Source organism: Lepisosteus platostomus, chromosome 5 (assembly GCF_059453375.1).
Source record: "Lepisosteus platostomus isolate fLepPlt1 chromosome 5, fLepPlt1.hap1, whole genome shotgun sequence".
Lineage (NCBI taxonomy): Eukaryota > Metazoa > Chordata > Actinopteri > Semionotiformes > Lepisosteidae > Lepisosteus > Lepisosteus platostomus.
The window spans coordinates 67,931,818-67,955,842 of NC_142615.1; the positions used below are offsets into that span (position 1 = coordinate 67,931,818).

Sequence of the window (24,025 nt, forward strand, 5' to 3'; positions counted from 1 at the left end):
AGAATTCTACCACGGCAGCGGTCCTCATAGAGCTGTTTAATCTTGGTGAGACCGCAGCCGATGATCTTCTGGGCCATATTGACCATTCTCTGCAGTGCCTTTCTTTCTCGCGAAGAGGTGTTGCCATACCACACGGTGATCCCGTTGGTGAGGACGCTCTCGATAGTGCAGCGGTAGAAGTTCACCAACACATGTATTGGCATCCCCCATCGCTTGAGGCACCTCAAGAAATAAAGGCGCTGCTGAGCCTTCTTCATGATAGAGTCAGTGTTCACAGTCCAGGTTAGATCTTTAGAGATGTGAATTCCAAAAACCTAAAGCTGGTGACTGTTTCCACTTCCGTTCCATCAATACTGAGTGGGCTGTGAGTGTGTGGCCTGTGTCTCCGAAAGTCCACTATTAGCTCTTTCGTTTTCTTTATGTTCAAGTCCAGGTTATTGCTATGACACCACCTAAGCAGCTGTACAACTTCATCCCTGTAAGTGGACTCGTCATCATCACTGATCAGTCCTATTATAGTGGTGTCATCGGCAAACTTAATGATGCGGTTGTTGCTGTGTCTTGCTGTGCAGTCGTGAGTAAATAGGGAGTACAACCTTGGACTCAGACAGCAGCCTTGTGGGGTTCCAGTGCTCAGGGTGAGTGGTGTTGATGTTTTATTGCCTATCCGCACCACCTGTGGTCTCTCGATAAGAAAGTCCAGCAGCCAGTTGCAGACAGAGTTGCACAGACCTAATCCCCTGAGCTTTGTCACCAGTTGACTGGGTATGATGGAATTGAATGCTGAACTGTAGTCCACAAACAGCATTCTCACATACGAGTTCTTAGTGTCCAGGTGTTCCAAGGCTGTATGCAGAGCCAGGGAGACAGCATCATCCACTGATCTGTTGTTCTGGTAGGCGAACTGCAGGGGGTCCAGGGACTCTGTGATGGAGGAGTTGATGTGTGACAACACCAGCTTCTCCAGGCATTTCATCACCACAGATGTTAATGCTACTGGGCGGTAATCATTCAGGCATGTCACTTTTGTCTTTTTGGGGGTTGGAACAATAGTGGTGAAATTGTGTAAAAAGTGTCTATCATTGTAAAATTGTGTAAAAGTGTCTTTTTATCATTGAGTTCGACGGGTTTGAGGTCAAATTGTGTAAAAATTGTCTGTTTATCATTGAGCTCGACGGGTTTATGGTGAAATTGTGTAAGAGTGTCGGTTTATCATTGAGCTCGACGGGTTTGAGGTAAAATTGTCAAAAGTGTCGGTTTATCATTGAGCTCGACGGGTTTGAGGTAAAATTGTGTAAAATGTGTGTTTTTATCATTGAGCTCGACGGGTTTGAGGTAAAATTGTGTCAAAAGTCTATTTTTATCATTGAGCTTGACGGGTTTGAGGTAAAATTGTGTCAAAAGTCTTTTTATCATTGAGCTCGACGGGTTTGAGGAAAAATTGGGTCAAAAGTGTCGGTTTATCATTGAGCTCGACGGGTTTGAGGTAAAATTGTGTCAAAAGTGTATTTTTATCAATGAGCTCGACGGGTTTAGGTACAATTGTGTCAAAAGTGTCTGTTTATCATTGAGCTCGACGGGTTTGAGGTAAAATTGTGTCAAAAGTGTCGGTTTATCATTGAGCTCGACGGGTTTGAGGTAAAATTGTGTCAAAAGTGTCAGTTTATCATTGAGCTCGACGGGTTTGAGGTAAAATTGTGTCAAAAGTGTCGGTTTATCATTGAGCTCGACGGGTTTAGGTACAATTGTGTCAAAAGTGTCTGTTTATCATTTAGCTCGTGGGGTTTGAGGTAAAATTGTGTAATAATAATTGCTTACACTCATATAGTGCTTTTCTGGACACTCCACTCTACGCGCTTTACAGAATGAGGACTCCCCTCCACCACCACCAAGGTAAGTGGTGATATAAGAGTGTCTGTTTATCATTGAGGTTAAAATTGTGTAAAAGTGTCTTTATCATTGAGCTCGGTGGGTTTGAGGTCAAATTGTGTAAAAGTGTCTTTTAATCATTGAGCTCGGGGTTTTGAGGTGAAATTGTTTAAAAGTGTATTTTTATCATTAGGCTCGGGGGCTTTTTGGTGAAATTGTGTAAAAGTGTCTTTATCTTTGAGCTCGCGGTGTTTGTGGTGAAATTGTGTAAAAGTGTCTATCTTTGAGCTCGCGGTGTTTGTGGTGAAATTGTGTAAAAGTGTCTATCATTAAGGTAAAATTGTATTTTTATCATTGTGCTCGATGGGATTGTGGTCAAATTGTGTAAAAGCGTCTTTTTATCATGGAGCTCGACGGGTTTGAGGTAAAATTGTGTAAAAGTTTCTTTATCATTGAGCTCAGGGGGTTTGTGGTGAAATTTTGTAAATGTCTTGATCATTGAGCTCGAGGGGGTTGTGGTAAAATTGTGTATAAGTGTCTTTTATTGAGCTCGGGCTGTTTGAGGTGAAATCGTGTAAAAGTGTCTATCAATGAGGTAAAACTGTGTAAAAGTGTCTTTTTATCATTGTGCTCGCGGTTTGTGGTAAAATTGTGTAAAAGTGTCTTTTTATCATTGTGCTCGGGGAGGGTTTGTGGTGAAATTGTGTAGAAGTCTTTTTATCATTGTGCTTATGGGGTTGTGGAGATATTGTGGTTTTTGGGTGTGAAAGTCTTATTGTTCACACGTTGCTGCTGTGATGTGGCCTTTCGCCTGTAGGTGGCGCTCTCTCCTGTCATTTTTAAATGTACCAGTCCTGATGGATGACTGTACACATCCTCAGTCAAGGGGAATATCTAATTAGTTATTTTCCAAATAGCATTTTTGTATGAAACATTTAAAGAAATCGACAACCACTTTTCAAAACGCACAATAACACAGACTGGTGTTTGACAACGAGTAAATAAGAGAAAGGCGAAACGAGAATTCACCATCACTTTCTGCATGTTTACTGTGACCTGTCCTGATCATGACAAGTCAGACGCGTCTCTTCACCAGACAGTTTAATACAGCAGTTCTACATGGGACCGGTGTGAGAGTATGTGGGTAACAGTGATGGCTCTCTCTGCTGTACTGCTGTGGCCCTCCCTCCTGATGACAGAATCGTCTCACACTTCACCTTCACAGACACAAGCTGATAGAAACAGTTTGATCAATAAATGAACTAAAAACCGATTCACACATTTGCTGCACTTCAGCTGAACAGAGACGACGTTTTCAAACCGTTTATATTGGAGGTTTGCATCACCACTGCTAAAATCGACAGAAACAATGTTGTAATGACGTGTTTTCGAGGTTTGCTTCGGTTCAGATGACACCTCAAATACAGTAATACAGTATAAAAATAAGTGACAGGAAATACGCTGTGCTGAAGCTCTGTATGATGACGTGTTCTTGCAGGTTTATTTGAGTTCAGGTAAAGAGAAATGAAAGTTTTATAAACACTTATTTTGGAGGCGTGTTTCACTCCAGGGGAAGTGAGCAGAAACTAAACCAAAGAAATGCAAGAACAGGGCGTACAGATGCGTTATGAAAGGGTGTTCTGGATGTGTGACTCACAAAAACGATATAAAAACCAAAAACAGGAGATCTGCAGGTTGTCCGTTAAACTTCAAGGTTTATTAAGTAGTGATCAGCAGTAACTTACTGGTTTGCCCCGGTTCTTGTCTTCCAGTTCAGGACTTGTGCTGGGGAATGAGTGTGGTCTGTGGGCTCTGGCGGGAACAGTCACACTGCGGGGACAGGGGTATCCTGTTCCTGCTCTGATGTTCTCTCCTAGAACCTCCATTAACATGTGATCTCAAGAAAAGAGAGTGATTGATTGGCTTTGAGTGCCTTGTGAAATGCTCTGGGCTCGACCCCGTGTTTCGGCTGCGATGCCGTCGAGCGATCATCTGCTGTGAGTTCCCTTGTGGTGTCCCCATGTGACTGCGTGTGCCCGTGTCACTGCTGTGTGTGACAGTGGATTCCTCTCCGTCGCCCCTCAGGCGTTCCTGGGTCTCCTCTCCGTGGTGCAGCTGGACTGTAAAGAGTGCGCTGGAGAGGATTGAGCTGCTGCGGTGAAGGAGTGTGAGATGTGCTGAGTGTGAGACTGACGAGCACAGGTGAGCGGCGGCTCTCGCCTTCCTCCCGAACTTCGGTCTGAAACCTCATGAACGCTCTCGGCAAGGTCAGTCGGTCGGTGTCCTTAAGTGTTTTGATCGCCTGTTATTCCTCTCATCGTCCAGGCAGGGGTGTTGCGTTCCGCTCGTCTTCGGCACGTTCAGAGAGACCGACCCTGTGAGCGCACACGGGGGAGAGAGAGAGGAGGAGCAGGCCCCACTTCCAGCCTCTCGCTCTTTCACACCCCCGTACCTGAGGACCAGAGCGTCTCGTCAGCAGGGCCTCGCGCCTGCAGGTGACTGAAGTGTGCTTTTATATACAGGTGAGAGAGAGTGCACAAGAATCGTCAGAAGTCAACACCGTTCGTGAGAGATGGATGATGTCCAAGGTCACCCAGAAATAGAGCACGACAGGTCACTCAGAGGAAAGGTATTTTTAATTTTTCACCGGCGTATGGATCTACCAAGTACAGAAGCCAGACAAAAAACATTGAAATGCAATTTGAAATTCACACTGACGTGTTGAGAACTGTTCTTGAAGCGGCTGTTCCTTTGAAGCATTTGATCTGTTTCAGATCTTCTGCTAAGGAGATGTGGTCAGGAAAGGCAGAGACGCCTTCTTTCGTCTGACCGTTGTCTGCAAACCCTGAGGTTTCCTGCGGTCTTTATAATCTATAACCACACTTTCCCCTGTGGACATTAAATCATCTGTCGCAGCAGGATGCCGATTGTTTGAAAGGCAGCTTTATCCCGACAGCATGAGAGAGAGGCCAACATCAGTCTGGCTGGAGGTCTGGTGAAAGGAAAGCTTTGAATTTAGAGAATTTAAAATGATTTTTGTAGATTTTAAAACTAAGGGATTGAGTAGAGCTAAGTTATTTTATTTCAATTGAACTTTTAGGAACAGTTATTTTACGAAACCCGAACATTATTCTGTGTTTTGGTTTACTCGAGATTTAACGCAAGATAGAGTTTCCTGCAGGAGTTCTCGGGCGGTGCAGAACGTGTTCAGTGTCCTGCAGGAGTTGTTGGGCGGTGTGGAACGTGTTCACTGTGCTGCAGTCCAGACTCTCACTGCGGAGCTCGCCAGTTTGACGTCTTGAGTGATTTTTCTCAGCCTCTCGTTTCTCTCCCTCACGATCCTGCGCTCCTCCGGCAGCAGTTTCTCGTTGTTGGCGATCTTGGCGAGGATCTCGGCGTTCTGTTTCATCTTGCGCAGGTCGGCGATGCGGTCCTCGAAGCCCGGGCGGGCTTCCTCTTCCTCGTTGCGGATGAGCAGCTCGATGTAGGCGGCCGTGGACAGAGCGTTGGGCTTCAGGGCGATCTCCTCCAGCCGCGCCAGGCAGTTGGAGGACAGCCTGATCAGCTGCATGATCCGGTCCTCGATCGTCTGGAAGTCCATTTCGACTTTTTCAAGCATCTCCTTCGTCGACATGAACTTGCCGGAAGCCTTAACAAAGTTGTCCTTGAGTTCTTTGACTGTTTTCATGACCTTGACCACTTCGTACTCCCACATCGTCATCTCGGATATGTGATCAGAGTAGTGGCAGTTACCTGGACATATCACACAGAATCCAGCGTCATCCATAACGGCGCAGAGATTGATTTCTCCTGGCGTGGGAAGGAAACATCCTGAATGGCACGAAAACAGACAGTTGTTGCAGTTTGTTGATAGATGCTTGGTGTTCTTCCGTTTCGGGACGAGCTCCTCAATTTCTGTCTCGAAGTTCTTGTTCTGCTCCATGCTGGCCTGCTCATTTTCCAGACAGGCCCTGATCTTCTTCATTTCGCTCAGCTTTGCCAACCCAGTCGAGATCTGAGGCAGCAGGCTCGCCATCGCCATCTCCAGCCTCTCGCGCTCCTCCAGGACTTTCTTCGTCAGCGCCAAGTCCTTCCCCTCCGTCTTCTCCAACGTTTGGAAAAACCTCTTCAGCTGCTTCACGTTGTTCGTCCAGACAATTTTCTCCAGCTTGTTGTCGTCCTCTTCCTCGTCGTCACTCCCGGAGCCCTCCCCGTTGGAATCGGTGTCGGGCCTCTCGTTTTGCGTGTAAAGGGCGGAGTTGTTAAATTCGAAGTGCGTCGCTTTGCCCTTCCGGTTCTTGCGGCAGGGCAGGCCCGCGGCTTCGATGGCGCCCAGGACGGGGATGTCCTTCCCGTCCACAAACGTGACGAGGACGAGGATGTTCTCGGCGATGTCCTTCCCGAAGATGGAGAGGATGGAGTCGAAGACGTACTGCTGGATGGAGGTCAGCCGTGCCAGAGACGCCTGAACCACGAAGCACACGGCGTCGATGTGGTCCACGCTGCCGGGGCTGGTAAAGAAGCGCTTCACCTGCTCTGTGATCAGCTTGTCCCGAGAGAGTCCCCGCGTGTCTCCGAACCCCGGGGTGTCGATGACTGTGAGGGAGTAGGGGACGACGAATCCCTTCTGGTTGTGGAGCTCGTAGGACGTCACGATGGAGGTCTGACTCTCCGCCTGCGAGCGGTTGGTCTCCTCGTGGATCAGCTTGAATCGAAACCGATCCTCCCACTGCACGCCCAGGATGTAATTGATCATCGCGTTGATGAGGGTGGTCTTCCCTGCCCCCGTGGCCCCCAGAAGGATGATGACCTTATTGTTCCCTTCTTCTACTTTCCTGCCGAACGCGAAGCGCTGGAAATGCTGTTCGTCGGTGGGCTCCTGTTCCAGCGACAGCCTGTATAAGGAAGGCTGCCCGCGCTCTATCAAAGTGGAGAAGTTTAGGAAGTGGTCGCTCTGTACTTGAACACGACTGACGTCCCCTGACTTGACTCTGCTGTCCTTCAGGATTGTTATTGAAGTCTCGGGGCTCGGTGGACTCTTGCCTTCTTTGCCACAGTCGGAATAAACCCGGACGATGTAGGAACTTCCTGCCCTCAGGTTCTCCAGAGTGCACACCCTCCCTCTGGCTTTGAGCTTCGTCCATGTTTTGCTGTCTTGCTCGTCCGTTGCCCCCTTGAAGACCTCTCTGTATTCAACTTCGTAGGAAGTAACGCTGACTCCCTGTCCCACAGAGGTGGGCATGTCCCAGGTGACCGTCATGGAGTTTGGTCCTGTTGATTTCTGCTGAGGAGCTCCGGGGGGGGCTGAAGGAAGCGTCTTGCAGGAAGGAGTTGCGTCGCTGGCACAGCCGACTCCGGGTTTGCAAACCGCCCGGCAGCCGAATCGATACGAAGCGTTCAGGTCCAGCCCCGACACGGTGAACTCTGGCTTGTTGTCATCGGTGTCCACTTCCCTCCAAGCTGAGTCGCCCGGCTTCTGGTACAGAACCCGATACCTCACGATCTCGCCCGCGCCGTACTTCGGCGGGCGGAACGCCAGCTGGACGGAGTCGTGCAGAGTTGTCAGCACAGCCGGTACCCCCGGCTGGGAAGGCAGCTCGAAGTGCTTGCTGGCCAGAGCCCCCCTTTCGAAGAGGTAAACAGAAGATCCGATGTTGACCTCGTCGTAGATTGACGCCACACAGAACTTCACGTTCGGTCTGCCTTTGTTCTCTCTCTTGAAGTCTAGGAATAGTCTGATGTTCTCCCGCGTCAGGGCTGTGACTTCCCCTGACCTGAACCATTTTCCCCGTCTTCCCTCTGGCTCGAGATCAGGAGCTACCTCTTCACCCGTCCCTCGTTCGGAGGAGGTCAGATAGCTTTCCAAGATGTTTAGGTATTGCTCTCTTTGCTTCAGCGATGTAAACGCAAAGCACACCACGTACTCGTTCGCCGAATCGAGCACGACTTGGTCCAGGTCACTGCTGGAGGGGGCCACGGTGACGTCGCTCATGATCTGCAGGTAAGATCTCAGCACGTTCAGCTCCCGCTCCTTGTCTTCCAGGAACTGCGCGAGCAGGGCGTTTCGGAAGGGGGAGCGCTCTCTCCCGCTCAGGAGGTCGACGAGTCGGCCCTCTTCCTCGCCGCCTCCGCGGATGACCGGCAGCAGCCTGGCCAGAGATTTCTGAAAGACCAGCTTGTACTCCACGCACAGGTCTTTAAACCGCAGGAGTTTCTGGTTCATCTCTGGAAACTGGATCGCAATCGCGTCTTTCATCAGGTCTTGGCACCGTACGATATAATCATCCATTTCGTCTAAAATACGCTGCGATCGGCGAACTAACCCGATACTGATTTGCCTGACGATTGTGGCAGCCTGGGAGTCCAGTTTTGTCAGTGGGTAAAGCCAGACTTTCATGGGCACGGCGTGCTCTCCGTCTTTTCCAAGCAGGTGTGGGAGAGATGAATAGACCTTGATGGCGTCTTGGAACGTCACCGGATTCTTTTCCAGAGCAAAATCCCCGTAGAATTTGCAGTTGAACTTGTCCGCCTGCTGGCGTTCCTCGTCCGTCATTCTGAGGGACGCTTCGCCTTCGATCGACACACACGGGATCATCTTTATTGCCGCGTGTAGACTGCCCTGGACGTCCTGCTGCTTCTCCTCTGCCGAAACCTCCCGGTCGAAGACGAAGAAGGCCTGCGCGCCGTACAGCACCGCCGTGACGACGTGCGTGGCCGACCCCTCCTGGAAGACGTTGTTGTGCTGCACGTTTCCGGCTCCTAAGTGGTCCATGGTGAGCTGCTCGAAGCGCGTGGTGGTGCGGTACTGCAGGGTGACCCGCGACTGCTTCTTCGAGGTCTTCTTGTCATTCAGGTAACTGGCCGAGCCCTTCACCGAGACCAGCCCACAGAGGAAGCTCGCCTCCAGGGAGGCCTCCACCTTCAGAGCGGACGCCTTGTCCTCCGTGGAGTCGGACGCAATGATCTGGAAATCTGTGTTCGGCTGAGGGCGCACGTCGATGTCTTTCTGCAGCGTCTCGGCGTCCCATAACGTGATTCCTGCGGGGAGACAAGAAATAGAAGAGGTGTTAATGGGGCTTTGCAAGCTTATTGCGCTACAGGTGATCTTTCAGCTGTGCGGTCAAGTGTCGCTGTAGCGTCCCTGGTGGTCTAGTGGTCAGGATTCGGCGCTCTCACCGCCGTGGCCCGGGTTCGATTCCTGGTCAGGGAATGTCAATACTCTTCTGGGGCGGAGCGGTGGCTCTGTGGCTGGAAGGTTGCTGGTTCAAATCCTGCAGCTGGCAGAGGAATCGGACTCCGTTGGGTCCCTGAGTAAGGCCCTTCACCCCAACTGCTCCAGGGTCGCTTTACAATGGCTGACCCCTGACCCTGCACTCTGACCCCCAGCTTCTCTCCCTGTCTGTGTGTCTGTCTCATGGAGAGCAAGCTGGGGTCTGTGAAAATTCACATTCCTAATGCAAGAAATTGTATAGGGCCAATAAAGCAACATTATCAACATGATCACATTATTATAAATCGTAATCAATGCGACAGATATAAGCGCAAGGCGAGGCATCCTGACCACGAGGATGAGGCTGAAGCCCCACCAGTGATGCAGCCCTCCAGTGAGAGATTTTGGTTCAACAGGCCCGTTGGGTTATTCACAAGCATTTAATCACTGATCACTGATCAAGGGTGTGATGGGAGCGTCTGAGATTCACATTCCCTGAAGGGCAGACGGGAGATTTCGGCTGCCTGACGCCAGACATAGGAACAGATGACGAGTGACTGCTTGCTGGTTCCACGTGGTGAACAGAAGGATTTAAAAGCGAGTGATAAGAATGAGGAACTCGGAGCAGTTTCAGTGGGATCGGGCTTCAATGCAAGCGTCCAGTTCTTCTGGTCCTTTTGTCACGGACTGGAGCCAGATGGAGGTTCCACTGTGGGTTAACGCTAGGGGACGACACTGCACCAGACTGGAGCCAGATGGAGTGTCCACTGTGGGTTAACACTAGGGGACAATACTGCACCAGACTGGAGCCAGGTGGGTATGACTGGAAGCTGGGGAGGAAGTGACCTCATCATTGACACTCTGTCTCTAGGAACACCAAGGACTGTGAACGTGGGGGTACAGTGCCTGACGACGCAAGAGGAGCTCAGTTGTGCCAGGCCTCCAGGGAGGGACAAAGTCCTAGGAAGGAGCCAGACTACCAGGCAGCATGGCAACCAATAGGATTCAGTAGCGTTCTGCAGAGTGTGGAGAGGGAGACATTGAAGGAGCTGCGTCTTTGATGTGTAGAGAAAACTTATCAGAATCTAAAGAGGGCTCATACAGCTCAGCTCAGTATAGCTCTCACCTGGAATCTGTCATAGAGCTGAAAGACAGGTCACAGTGTGAATCTCTCACCTGGAATCAGTGTCTGTCAGGGTCATACAGCTGGAGACAGGTCACCTCAGTGTGAATCTCTCACCTGGAATCAGTGTCTCTGTCAGGGTCATACAGCTGGAGACAGGTCACCTCAGTGTGAGTCTCTCACCTGGAATCAGTGTGTCTGTCAGGGTCATACAGCTGGAGACAGGTCACCTCAGTGTGAATCTCTCACCTGGAATCAGTGTGTCTGTCAGGGTCATACAGCTGGAGACGGGTCACCTCAGTGTGAGTCTCTCACCTGGAATCAGTGTGTCTGTCAGGGTCATACAGCTGGAGACAGGTCACCTCAGTGTGAATCTCTCACCTGGAATCAGTACGTCCCTGCGGCAGTCATACAGCATCCCCAGCTGGAAGGGGCGTCCGAGTGTGGCCACCTCGATGGTTTCTGAGGCCGACATAGCTCTGGACCTGGGTTTGTTACTGAAATCAAACCCAACACAGAGATGTTAAATGATTAACATCACAACCTTTGTACATGATTTCAAAGTCATGCACCAACCTGGCTTGATCATGTTGATAAAATGCTGCGTTTTGACATTCTGTTCTTAACAGCCGTATCAGCTGGACAGATAAGAGTGCCAAGATCATTGTTTTTATTGTTGGCATAGCAGGTATAAGGCTCCACTGGAGCCATAAAACATTGTGCATTATAAAACGATATCTATGTACCATTATACAATCTGTTTGAATTTGGTCTTTGCACGTAAATCTTACTGTAACCGAAACAGGTGCAGAACTGCAGGTCAATATCTGTGGAGTTGCAGAGGAAGACGTACTGGACTTGAATTTGAGCAACTCTGAATTTTTCTTCTTTAACAAGTGGATAGCAGGAACAAATAAATCCCTTCAGCTGAATTGTACTGCCTCTTAAAAACAGTTTCGCCTTGAAACCAAGCATTAATTTAGGTCGGTGTCTGTGGCGATACACTAATGCACTACCGGTACGTTGTAGCTGCTTGACCCTTTTGTTCCTCTTCGTCATCTTATTCTAAGCCCTTCCCTCTCTGGCAGCTACCACGCGGGGCGCCTGACCTGGGCGACCATGGCGGTGTGAAAAAATAGAGCCGAAACCTACTGTGCTCTTGGTGTCGCGCGTCGAACGGCAGCGGTTTCCTACTTTTTTCCAGGCCTCTTTTGCAGTCGGTGGCCCTTGTGGTCCCCAGAGCCAAGAGCTCAGGGATTCGCTCCCTTTATGTGCTGGAAGCCCCACCTCCACCGAGAGATGGCCGGTGTCCTTTTGGACTTTGCACTGATGTGGAATTAAAACTTAAATGTCGCCCTGTTCGTCAGTAGTCTGCAGTCCTCTCTGTTAAACTGTCAAGGTGCTGTCAAAAAATTCCATTATTACACTAGACACATAATAAAATAAAAAAAAGCTAACAACAATCATCTAACAAAAGAGGTTGTTGATGGAGATGCCAGTAAACCCTGGTGTGTCTGCAGCAGGGCTGTCCAGTCCTGGTCCTGGAGGGGTCAGTCCGTGTGTGTCTGCGGCAGGGTTGTCCAGTCCTGGTCCTGGAGGGTTCAGACAGTGTGTGTCTGCAGCAGGGCTGTCTAGTCCTGGTCCTGGAGGGGTCAGTCAGTGTGTCCAGTCCTGGTCCTGGAGGTGTCAGTCAGTGTGTGTCTGCAGCAGGGCTGTCCAGTCCTGGTCCTGGAGGGGTCAGTGTGTGTGTCCAGTCCTGGTCCTGGATTCGTTACTGAAATCAAACCCAACACAGAGATGTTAAATGATTAACATCACAACCTTTGTACATGATTTCAAAGTCATGCACCAACCTGGCTTGATCATGTTGATAAAATGCTGCGTTTTGACATTCTGTTCTTAACAGCCGTATCAGCTGGACAGATAAAAGTGCAAAGATCATTGTTTTTATTGTTGGCATAGCAGGTATAAGGCTCCACTGGAGCCATAAAACATTGTGCATTATAAAACGATATCTATGTACCATTATACAATCTGTTTGAATTTGGTCTTTGCACGTAGATCTTACTGTAACCGAAACAGGAGCAGAACTGCAGGTCAACATCTGTGGAGTTGCAGAGGAAGACGTACTGGACTTGAATTTGAGCAACTCTGAATTTTTCTTCTTTAACAAGTGGATAGCAGGAACAAATAAATCCCTTCAGTTGAATTGTACTGCCTCTTAAAAACAGTTTCGCCTTGAAACCCAGCATTAATTTAGGTCGGTGTCTGTGGTGATACACTAATGCACTACCGGTACGTTGTAGCTGCTTGACCCTTTTGTTCCTCTTCATCGTCTTATTCTAAGTCCTTCCCTCTCTGACAGCTACCACGCGGGGCGCCTGACCTGGGCGACCATGGAGCTGTGAAAAAATCGAGCCGAAACCTACTGTGCTCTTGGTGTCGCGCGTCGAACGGCAGCGGTTTCCTGCTTTTTTCCAGGCCTCTTCTGCAGTCGGTGGCCCTTGTGGTCCCCTGAGCCAAGAGCTCAGGGATTCGCTCCCTGTATGTGCTGGAAGCCCCACCTCCACCGAGAGATGGCCGGTGTCCTTTTGGACTTTGCACTGATGTGGAATTAAAACTTAAATGTCGCCCTGTTCGTCAGTAGTCTGCAGTCCTCTCTGTTAAACTGTCAAGGTGCTGTCAAAAAATTCCATTATTACACTAGAGACATAGTAAAATAAAAAAAAGCTAACAACAATCATCTAACAAAAGAGGTTGTTGATGGAGATGCCAGTAAACCCTGGTGTGTCTGCAGCAGGGCTGTCCAGTCCTGGTCCTGGAGGGGTCAGTCAGTGTGTGTGTCCAGTCCTGGTCCTGGAGGGGTCAGTCGGTGTGTCTGCAGCAGGGCTGTCCAGTCCTGGTCCTGGAGGGGTCAGTGTGTGTGTGTCTGCAGCAGGGCTGTCCAGTTCTGGTCCTGGAGGGGTCAGTGTGTGTGTCTGCAGCAGGGCTGTCCAGTCCTGGTCCTGGAGGGGTCAGACAGTATTTCCAGTCCTGGTCCTGGAGGGGTCAGTGTGTATGTCTGCAGCAGGGCTGTCCAGTCCTGGTCCTGGAGGGGTCAGACAGTATTTCCAGTCCTGGTCCTGGAGGGGTTAGTCAGTGTACTACACAGTTGTGGATGAGACCATCAGTGTGTACAGTGTAGAAAATGAAAAATGTTTTTGCTGGGTCACAGGTAGAAAGTAAAAAGTTGATTAAAGTGGTTGTTGACTGTCAAACAGCTCCATGATCGAACTCTGTATTGAGCTACACGACACAGATGGTTTTAGAACTACTTGCTTTATTTTTTTTTTCTCCAGTACAGGGAGAGACTGCAGGGGGTCAGATTTCCTGAGATTTCTTCTGCTCCTCCAGCCTCTTCCGGTGCTCGCTCATGATGCGCTCGCGCTCCAGCCTCTCCTTTCTCCTGCCCTCCTCCTCCTTCTGGAGCCTGAGCTGCCGGAGCCGCTGGTCGGCCTCCTCCTGGCTCCGCCTGCTCATCTCTTGGTTGTAGCAGGAGTAGCAGAAGACGATGTTGCCGTGCCTGTGCACCTGCGGTGGGGAGAGGGTGGTGCCGCACATGCAGCACGTCCAGCAGGCGTACAACGTCGCCGTCCCACACCGGTACTCCTCTCGAGCCGGCGGCCCCTGGCCCATGTCCGATCCGCCTAGACCGTCGCTTTAAGGAAGCCCCGTCCTGAACTCGTCCGCTGTCCTGCGGGGGGGGGACACGGAAACGGATACCAGATCGCTTGCCAGAAAAACAACCCCCAAACATATCCCGTTCACTTTCTCTCTTCGCGAACAAGGTGTTCTCCCGACGGCGACAATCTCAGAGTCGTTCCACCGCCTCTGAAAGGGCTTTTTAGTGGACCCCGGAGCTAAGGCACCAGGCTGGCCTCAGAACGGAAAGGACTGTGAGGACTTTCAGACCTGCCTGAAGAAACGTCCCAGCTTACGCAAGTACGTTTCCTCTCAAGAAGAGTAACACTTCTCTGCGGGAGGTGGACAGGGTCAAATGGGGAAGATGAAGATTTCTTACCTCGTATCTCCAGCTTCGGAGCCCGGTGTGAGGAGCCCAGGGTGTGGACTTTGACTGGGGCTCGGGCTTGGCTCTTGTACCTCTGAGCTGCTGCGCAGTCCCAGCTGCTGGGTCCTAGTGCTCTGTGCAGCTCTGTACAGCACTGGGGTTTAGACTGGGTGTCCTGGTCTGCTGGTCTCTGTTCGTGAACCCCCCGGCATGTCTTTGGACTGTGGGCGGCACCTGGAGGAAACCACACAAACCTGGCAAGGACGTGCAGGCTCCACCCAGACAGCACCCTAGGAGTTGCCCTGAGCCCAGGAACCCGGCTCCGAGAGACCACGATGCTGCAGGTTTTACTTCACTAGAAAGGGGAAAAACAGAACGAGCAAGGAAACGAAACAGCCCTTTGGACCTCGGTTGGAGGAGTGTGAAACCAGTTTAGACTATTTCTGAACAAATAGTTATTAAGATGGGGGAAGCATTTATTAAGATGCATAAGATGCATAACCCCTCCACCACTGTCTGGATAGCTTCTGTGAAAACGTTGCCTAAACCTTGGACTCGTACAGTTCGGGACTATGCACTTTGTGATTGTGCTCTCTCACAGAAGACAGAAAACAAGTCTGTCGTGAATTCCCACAGGAATTAGAGCCGTGATTGGATCAAGGATAGGATTGGAGCCACGCTCCTCGCCAGCTCTCCCTTCTCTGTACCCAGCCAGTGTTGAAGCTGATACCGGAGGCACTGCTGTACACAGAGAGGGGTGGGGGTGGGGAACAAGCTGCCCATCCCTGTTGTTGAAGCCGATACCCTTTAACTGATGACTTCCAGTCAGCAGCAGGGGCAGTCGATCACTCGGGATGCAGAAAGCAGAACAGGACACCCAGTTATCTGAAAATGTTACTTTATTAAAACTTCTACAAAAAGATTAACGACAAGAACCAGACGCTGCCCAGAGATCAGGAGTGATCGATCACATGGAGATACTAACCAGGGCCAGTCACAGCGAATTGATCAGGAGTGATCGATCACATGGAGATACTGACCAGGGCCAGTCACAGCGAATTGATCAGGAGCGATCGATCTCAGGGGCAAAGTACCGGAGCAGATTCGAGCGAAGCCCCAGGCTGCTGGTGAAGTGGGCCTGGAAATGTGCAAGACTGCAAAGCAAACAGCAGACAGACCCCTCTCCCACACCCCAGCACGCAGCAGCAAGAGAGCGTTTCCTCTGGGGGGGGGGCCCCTTGTAGGAAGGAGACCGAACCAGCAGTCCCCTGAACTCCGCCACACACACAGGTCAGTCTGTACAACAGGTACACCTGGAGAGAGACAGGTCAGCCTGCAGGACATGAGAGAGAGACAGGTACAGGTACTCCTGGCCAGGTGTGGCTGTTACCTGCTTGCCCTGGTCTCTGAAGAACTCTCCAGCGTTCTCGATCACCAGCTCGTCTGTCATGGAGGCGTAGGGCTGCTCCTTACACAGCCTCAGCATCTCCCAGAGGGTCACCCCGAACGCCCACACATCGCTGGCCGTGGTGAACTTCCCCTGGGGACACAGACACACAGGGTCACCCCCAACACACACAGACACACACACAGACACACACACACACACACACACACACAGGGTCACCCCATACACCAGGTGTAGCTGGAGAGAGAGACACATCTCATATTAACACTGAGAGAGAGAGGGGTTATTACACACACACTGACTGGACAATCCAGTACATGAACACTGCAGTGAGAGAGAGAGGGGTTCATACAGACACACTGACTGGACACTCCAGTACATGAACACTGCACTGAGAGAGAGAGGGGTTCATACAGACACACTGACTGGACACTCCAGTACATGAACACTGCACTGAGAGAGAGGGGGGTTAATACAGACACACTGACTGGACACTCCAATACATTAACACTGCACTGAGAGAGAGGGATTCATACTTCACACTTACTGGACACTCCAGTACATGAACACTGCACTGAGAGAGAGAGGGGTTCATACAGACACAGTGGGACAGAACTGTGTTCAGTGTGTGATCACGGGGACAGTACAGTGTTCGGTGTGTCATCAAATAGGACAGTACTGTGATCAGCGTGTTGGCACAGTGGGACAGTACTGTGATCAGAGTGGGACGCTAGTGTTCAGTGTGTCATCAGAGGGGGACAGTATTATGTTCAGTGTGTCATCACAGTGGCACAGTATTGTGTTCGGTGTGTGATCCCAGTGGCACAGTACTGTGTTCGGTGTGTGATCCCAGTGGCACAGTACTGTGTTCGGTGTGTGATCACAGTGGGACAGTACTGTGTTCAGCGTGTTGTCACAGTGGGACCGTACTGTGTTCAGTGTGGGATGCTAGTGTTCAGTGAGTGATCAGAGTGGCACAGTACTGTGTTCAGTGTGTCAACTAAGTGGCACAGTACTGTGTTCAGTGTGTCAACTAAGTGGGTCAGTACTGTGTTCAGTGTGTGATCACAGTGGCACAGTACTGTGTTCAATGTGTCAACTAAGTGGGTCAGTACTGTCTTCAGTGTGTGATCACAGTGGGGCAGAACTCGTTCGGTGAGCGATTACAGTGTCAGTACTGTGTTAAATGTGTGATCAGAGTGGCACAGTACAGTGTTCAGTGTGTGATCAGAGTGGGACAGTAGTGTGTTCAGTGAGTAATCATAGTGGGACAATACAGTGCTCATAGTGTGATCAGAGTGGCACAGTACTGTGTTCAGTGAGTGATCATAGCGGGACAGTAGTGTGTTCAGTGAGTGATCACAGCAGGACAGTAGTGTGTTCAGTGTGTGATCACAGTGGCACGGTAGTGTGCTCGGTGTGTGATCACAGTAGGACAGTAAGTACTGTGTACAGCGTGTCGTCACAGTGGCACAGTAGTGTGTTCAGTGTGTCATCACAGTGGCACAGTAGTGTGTTCTGTGTGTCATCACAGTGGGACAGAACTGTGTTCAGTGAGCAATTACAGCGTCACAGTACTGTGTTCAATGTGTGATCTGAGTGGTACAGTAGTGTGTTCAGTGAGTGATCACCGTGGGACAATACAGTGTTCATAGTGTGATCAGAGTGGCACAGTAGTGTATTCAGTGTGTGATCACTGTGGCAGAGTACTGTGTTCAGTGTGTGATCACAGTAGGACAGTAGTGTGTTTAGTGTGTCATCTGAGAGGCACAGTTCTGTGTTCAATGAGTAATCACAGTGGGACAGTACTGTGTTCAGTGTGTGATCACAGTGGGGCAGTACTGTGATCAGCGTGTTGTTACAGTGGGACAGTACTGTGTTCAGTGTGGGATGCTAGTGTTCAGTGTGTGATCAGAGGGGGACAGTATTGTGTTCAGTGTGTCATCACAGTGGCACAGTATTGTGTTCAGCGTGTTGTCACAGTGGGACGGTACTGTGTTCAGTGTGGGATGCTAGTGTTCAGTGTGTGATCAGAGTGGTGCAGTACTGTGTTCAGTGTGTCAACTAAGTGGGTCAGTACTGTGTTCAGTGTGTGATCACAGTGGCACAGTACTGTGTTCAGTGTGTGATCAGAGTGGCACAGTACAGTGTTCAGTATGTGATCAGAGTGGGACAGTAGTGTGTTCAGTGAGTAATCATAGTGGGACAATACAGTGCTCATAGTGTGATCAGAGTGGCACAGTACTGTGTTCAGTGTGTGATCACAGTGGGACAGTAGTGTGTTCAGTGAGTGATCACAGTAGGACAGTAGTGTGTTCAGTGAGTGATCACAGTAGGACAGTAGTGTGTTCAGTGTGTGATCACAGTAGGACAGTAGTGTGTTCAGTTTGTGATAACAGTGCGACATTATTCAGTGTGTGATCACAGTGGGACAGTACTGTTTTTAGTGTGGCATCTGAGAGGCACAGTAGTGTGTTCGGTGTGTGATCCCAGTGGCACAGTAGTGTGTTCGGTGTGTGATCCCAGTGGCACAGTAGTGTGTTCGGTGTGTGATCCCAGTGGCACAGTTGTGTGTTCGGTGTGTGATCCCAGTGGCGCAGTTGTGTGTTCGGTGTGTGATCCCAGTGGGGCAGTACTGTGTTCGGTGTGTGATCACAGTGGGGCAGTACTGTGTTCGGCGTGTGATCACAGTGGGGCAGTACTGTGTTCGGCGTGTGATCACAGTGGGGCAGTACTGTGTTCGGCGTGTGATCACAGTGGGGCAGTACTGTGTTCAGCGAGTAATCACAGTGGGACAGTACTGTGTTCAGTGTGTGATCACAGTGGGGCAGTACTGTGTTCAGTGTGTGATCAGTGTGGGACTCTAGTGTTCAGTGTGTGATCACAGTGGAACAGTACTATGTTCAGTGTGTGATCAGAGTGGGACAGTACTGTGTTTAGTGTGTGATCAGAGTGGGACGCTAGTGTTCAGTTAGTAATCACAGCGGCACAGTACTTTTAGTGTGTGATCATAGAGGGGCGCTAGTGTTCAGTGAGAAATAATAAATAATAAAGTAAATAATAACAACGTAACGTGGTTTTCTGCACGTCTACCTAGGCTGCAGCTACTCCTGCATTATGTTTCATGTAGAAGTCTTAGCTTAGATTTTGTTTGCAAAAGACGAGCAAAATCTTTAAATGCAAATAACAAAAACTAGACACAACCGCAGTCCATACGAGGCCCCCTGCTACACTTTCACTGTTAATTCATTAAAGCCCATATTATCTGTGCTTTCCCTCACGATAAACAACTGCACCTGAATTGACACATCTCTTCTTGCTGAGTCCTTCGCACAACAAACGAAATTTCTCACCGGTCAGAGACAACAATTCTAGTGGAGCATATCCTGTCTTTGACAGGACTTGTAGTGTTTTTAGAGAAACCAACAAGGTCAGTTCTATTTCTTGTGTTTATCACCGTCGGAAATTACTCTCCAGTCAGCTGATTTGTACACCGTGTGTGCAGTTCTTGTGTGAAGGAGATTGTTACTAGTATTAGTAGTATTACTTAGTAGTATTACTACTATTATCATTGTTATCAGTAGTATTAGTAGAGTATTAGTATTATCAGTAGTAGTAGTATTAGTAGTATTATTAGTGTTGCCAGTAGTAGTAGCAGTAGTATTATTAGTATTAATACTTATTAGTATTAGTAATTTATAATAATACTAATAATTATTAGTATTATTAGTAATAGTAGTATTAGTAGTAGTACTATTGTTATCAGTAGTATTTTAAGTGTTAGTAGTAGTACTATTGTTATCAGTAGTATTTTAAGTGTTAGTAGTAGTACTATTGTTATCAGAAGTAGTATTAGTGTTAGTAGTAGTACTATTGTTATCAGAAGTAGTATTAGTGTTAGTAGTAGTACTATTGTTATCAGTATTAGTGTTAGTAGTAGTACTGTTGTTAGCAGTATTAGTGTTAGTGTTAGTAGTAGTACTGTTGTTAGCAGTGGTATTATTAGTGTTAGGGGGTCATCCAGTTGGGGCTGCACACTGGTGGTGGTAGTGGGATCCCCATGTCCTATAAAGAGCTGCACACTGGTGGCGGTAGTGGGATCCCCATGACCTGTAAAGAGCTGCACACTGGTGGCGGTAGTGGGATCCCCAGGACCTGTAAAGAGCTGCACACTGGTGGCGGTAGTGGGATCCCCATGACCTGTAAAGAGCTCTGAGTGGAGTGTCCAGGAAAGAGCTATAGAAGTGTATTATTATTATTAATATCATCCAGCCCGAACCCCATCGAGCGTGACTCCCTGACCCTGACCTCTCTCTCTCTCTCCCCCAGGTGGAGAAGCGCCCCCCGGCGGCCGAGCCCCGCGGCTCCGCTCAGCAGCTGCTCCTGCTGCTGGTGGCCGCGCTGTGTCTCCAGATCTACGTCTCCGAGGAGCCCAGGTCCGAACTGGCGCTGCCCGCCGCCAGCTTTCCCCCCGAGGGGCAGGGGCAGGGAGGGCGGGGGAGGAAGAGGGGGCGGGGGCCGAAGTGACGAAGACCGGGGAGGTGCTGCTCCTGGTTGGCGTCTCTCAGTACCTCAGCTGCAGCTCCGACCTGTGACCTGTGACCTGTAACCCCCTCCGCCCCCCTTCTGGATGGAGTCCGACCGTGACGGGAGAGGCCCTCGAGTCCGGCCCGATACCGATACCCATACCGGCCAGCCGGACCCGAACCCGAGCTCGGACCCGGACCGCTAGCGCCCGGAGAGGGGAGTCCGGGACTCGTGGGCGGAGACGCCCGTGGCGCCTTATCGCTCTGTTTGTTTATTGATTGATTTCCTGCATGGCTTATTTATCTATCTATCTTATTGACGGAGAGACTCATGTGTCTTATTGATGGAGAGTATTTCAGTGAGAGCGGAGGTGGTGCTACTCTTCCTTCACCGTGAGGAAATGGAACGGTTCTCCATGATTTGTCATTGTATAATCGATCGGTCGATGGCAGCGAGTGAAATGATCGTGGGGTGGGTGGGGAACGACGCGTGTTTCACTCCCTTCTCCCACCCCCACCCACAAAAACAACACCACCCACGCTCCCCGGCGAGAGACGGAGCCCTGGACTTCCGGTTCCTGTTGCTCTCTTGTGTGGGAATGGCAGGCGAGCCCCAGGCGTGGATGTGTTTCTGCGTGGCTCAAGCAGACTCCCACGGACACGCCTGTGAGGTCGCGGGTCGTCTTCATTTTTAACCTTCTTGCGTTCATCGTGAGTGAGGGGAGGGGAGGAGGGCGGTTTCTCCTCTGAAACTGACTGAGGTCTTTGTTTGTGTTTCCTAAGTCCCTAAGTTTCCTAAGAGATTTTATTTCAATAAAAAAGGAAATTGGACCTTAAAAGCAGGACAGGAGGGAGTATTTCGCCACAGTAACGCCCAGAGGACTAAGACTGACCGCCCCTTGGTCCGAAATCCCCAGACCCCACCGGATCGCTCTCCTTTCTCCGCCTGGCCGTGGCCTGGGGTTCCTCGTGAGGGAGGGAGCCCCCGGTTGCTGTACGTTCTGTGAACAGATGAATAAAAACGGAGAAGCAGCGGTGTGGTTTGTGTTTGTTCTGGGGAGGGATTGACGCTGCAGAAGAGCCGACTGAGAGTCTGCGTTGGAGCCGGTGGAAGAGAGGAGATTGTCCTCAAACTGTACTCGTCCCCAGACAGTCACGGGCTCTGGGGGGGCAGCTCAGACAAGGGGGGTGGGGGGAGGTCGGGGTCAATCTGCGCTCAGGCATCTGCGGTTAAGAGAGGGTCTGTACACAGAGAGGGGTGGGAGGGGGGAACAAGCCGATGAAATCCTCAGGTCTGTTATCTACTGTCTGCTCTCCTTCTCTCTCTGGCCTGCTGTTTTCCCGATCTGTCTCTCTCCTGAAGCAGTTCAGCTCGGGCCTCTGACTTCTGGTGCTTTGTCTCCCCCTGGCGGGGACTGTGCAGTACTGCAGCGCCTCATTGACTTCATAGATCCAGACGGGTGTGGACCCCAGTGTCCCGACTGCTGGTCAGTACAGATCCCAGGACACTGTGTGTGAGAGTTGGGGTTGTGGACCCCAGTGTCCCGACTGCTGGTCATTACAGATCAGGACACTGGGTGTGAGAGTAGGGGTGTGACCCCAGTGACCCCACTGCTGGTCAGGGGTGTTGCTTAGTCGGGGTTCGGTCTGTACTCCCCAAATTCCCTCTCCTCAGTTGTTTGCAGGTGGGATGAAGTGGGGTCCCTGACTGTAAAGTGCTTTGGAGATCCTTTTAGATCAACTTTCCAGAACCCCAAACAAGAGAGTTTGCTTATGAAAAATAATTTTAAAAGTATTTTTAAATTCCTAAGTGATGAGATATACCAGAAAAGTTCATATCAGGCAGTGCCCAAGACTTCATTCTGCTCTGGTGAGTTAATCATTAACTGAACCCAGTAAATTTATCAAGGGCCACTGAAAGGACAAAGTCCTGCCCTTCAGATCACCAGGAAGAGACGGAGAGAGAGAGATGGCAGAGTTTAGGTGCTTAGCGCCCAGCCCTGGTGAGTTTTCTCTTGTTCTACCTGTCAGAGTGTCGGTAAGGGAGACACTGAGGGTCTCTTCTCTGTCACAGAGCACAGCAGCAGCTGGAGAAGTGTCTTCCTGTCTGCTGAGAGTGTGTTCTGTGTGTCAGACACACGGGTTCTGAACAAGGAGAGAGACAGAAACTGTTTTACTTTCACTTTCTCTTGTTAGCGATCAGAGATCGGTAGTGTAAACTCAAGCTGTTTGGGATTCACTAAATATTTTAATAAGGTGTTTATTTAAGGTAGAATGATATATGTTAAACCTGACTGTGTGCTGATGGTATTGGATTCACACTGTTAGTATTCATGATGCTCAGACACGCTCGGATATGATCGATTCCTGTTTGTTGCTCAGAGGCCATGTTTATTGTACAGTTGATAATACCAGAGAGGAATCAGTACAGATGAACAACAGAGGAATTTATTTGGCCCATAATTAGTAATGATTCCAGGGTCTCATGCAGCTGTTTCTCCTGTCTTGACGGGGCAGCTTGTTCCCTTCCTCAACCCCTCTCTGTGTACAGTAGAGTCCCATGTCCTGACTGGAGGAGCTCATCCAGCTGTGTCTGGAGAGAAGCCAGGGTATCATCTTCAACAACAGGGCTGGGCAGCTTGTTCCCCTCTCCCACCCCCTCTGTGTACAGTAGAGCCTCCCACTCCTGATTTTAAGTCTTAGTGTTGCTTTGAGCCTCAGTGTTAATTCTGAGTAACTTTGAGGTGTCAATATCTAACTGGTCTTTAATGATGACTGACTGTCACTGAGGATGTTGAATATTTTCTTTGTACGTGGTTCCCTATCTTCACCCTGTCAGTGTGGGACACTCCCTTCAGACTTATGAGACTCAGTTCCTCCAGCTTGTCAGCTTCACTGTTTTTAAACTAACATCATGCTAGTTCTCTTCAGTGTGCATCACAGTAGTTAGTTTCTAAGCGGTTTGAAACTATACAACACACAGATTTCCCAGCCAGGTCGCTGAGTCCCAAACATTTCTGTATGAAGTGTGACATTTTAGACTCACTACTGAAGAATCAGGACGGACTGAATGATTTTACAGTTTTTTACATGTATTTTTAAAATAAGGTGGTATAAAGGTTCATTCTGAACACAGGAGTCCCATATGTGTCTGAACTGCCACTGGACACTCAGAGTGTTAGTGGGACTCTACAGGGCCCTCCAGAAGTATTGGCGCCCTTGGTAAAGATGAGCAAGGAAGACATTGGAAAAATGTCTGTGTTGTTTATCAGATGAGAGAACATCTGGAACTCCTCAGTGAGAGAGTCTGGAGAGACCCAATAGTGCTGTTCATCTGGGGGGACACACTGGGAGACACAACCATTAAGCAGCTCATTGAGAGAGGAGGGAAGAAGCTCCAGTATCTGGTGGAGAAGTGTGGGAACAGGTATCATGTTCTCAACAACAAGAACAGGGGTGACTGCACTCAGGTCACAGAGCTGCTGGAGAAGATAGAGGACATGGTGGCAGAAATGAGTGTCTTTCCTTACATGATGGACAGAAAACTTCTGCAGAAGATAGAGAAGAGGAAGTACAGTACTCTCTCTGTACAGCACACTGACACACAGCTCTCTCTCCTACATCACTGAGCCTCTGTCTATGACACACTGACACACAGCTCTCTCTCCTACATCACTGACTCTCTGTATGGCACACTGATACACAGCTCTCTCTCCTACATCACTGACCCTCTCTCTCAAGGTCCTGTAAGAATATTAGTGCGAGTCACGAGTTCACAACAGGAAGAGAGTTTGCTTGGATTCACTGACTGTCCCTTCTGATCCAGGATGATCCACACTTT

At 49.7% G+C, this 24,025-nt stretch overlaps 6 protein-coding genes and 1 non-coding gene across 10 annotated transcripts in view; 4 read left to right on the top strand and 3 right to left on the bottom strand.

Moving 5' to 3' along the window:
- LOC148671851 (NACHT, LRR and PYD domains-containing protein 1-like) overlaps positions 1–24,025 on the top strand; it is a 260,967-nt gene that overhangs the window by 230,946 nt on the left and 5,996 nt on the right. Inside the window, exon 1 of one of the 3 annotated variants that reach the window (XM_088632761.1) lies at positions 22,120–22,187. The exons of the other annotated variants lie outside the window; for them this stretch is intronic. Coding sequence (XP_088488887.1) covers positions 22,154–22,187 — 34 coding nt within the window. The 5' untranslated portion in view covers positions 22,120–22,153. Of the gene's footprint in view, positions 1–22,119; positions 22,188–24,025 lie in introns of those variants that run through there. 3 annotated transcript variants of the gene reach the window in all.
- The window catches only part of LOC148671858 (uncharacterized), a 239,517-nt gene that overhangs the window by 121,303 nt on the left and 94,189 nt on the right, over positions 1–24,025 (top strand). The gene's annotated exons all lie outside the window — the stretch shown is intronic.
- LOC148671859 (GTPase IMAP family member 8-like) overlaps positions 1–24,025 on the top strand; it is a 372,703-nt gene that overhangs the window by 108,975 nt on the left and 239,703 nt on the right. The gene's annotated exons all lie outside the window — the stretch shown is intronic.
- LOC148671861 (uncharacterized) overlaps positions 1–24,025 on the bottom strand; it is a 153,326-nt gene that overhangs the window by 69,936 nt on the left and 59,365 nt on the right. The window lies entirely within an intron of this gene.
- Positions 5,105–24,025, bottom strand: part of LOC148671865 (uncharacterized) — a 297,768-nt gene continuing 278,847 nt past the window's right edge. For both annotated transcript variants that reach the window (XM_088632726.1, XM_088632724.1), the window contains exons 3-4: positions 10,584–10,653; positions 5,105–8,907 (exon numbers count right to left, since the gene is read on the bottom strand). In XM_088632726.1, the coding sequence (XP_088488852.1) occupies positions 5,117–8,907; positions 10,584–10,653 (3,861 nt within the window). In that variant the 3' untranslated portion in view covers positions 5,105–5,116. The remainder of the gene's footprint in view (positions 8,908–10,583; positions 10,654–24,025) is intronic.
- Positions 9,008–9,079, top strand: trnae-cuc (transfer RNA glutamic acid (anticodon CUC)). Its single transcript has one exon. It is a non-coding gene; the product is annotated as a tRNA-Glu (tRNA).
- On the bottom strand, positions 13,511–14,326 carry LOC148671867 (uncharacterized). The gene is made up of 2 exons (XM_088632832.1): positions 14,263–14,326; positions 13,511–13,935 (listed from the first exon to the last, which is right to left on the bottom strand). Exon 2 carries the CDS (start codon positions 13,875–13,877, stop codon positions 13,563–13,565), a length of 315 nt encoding a protein of 104 aa, XP_088488958.1. The 5' UTR covers positions 13,878–13,935; positions 14,263–14,326; the 3' UTR covers positions 13,511–13,562.

Excerpts from the sequence above, each read along its gene's own strand:
- LOC148671867 (XM_088632832.1), bottom strand. The coding sequence starts at position 13,877 with ATGGGCCAGGGGCCGCCGGCTCGAGAGGAGTACCGGTGTGGGACGGCG.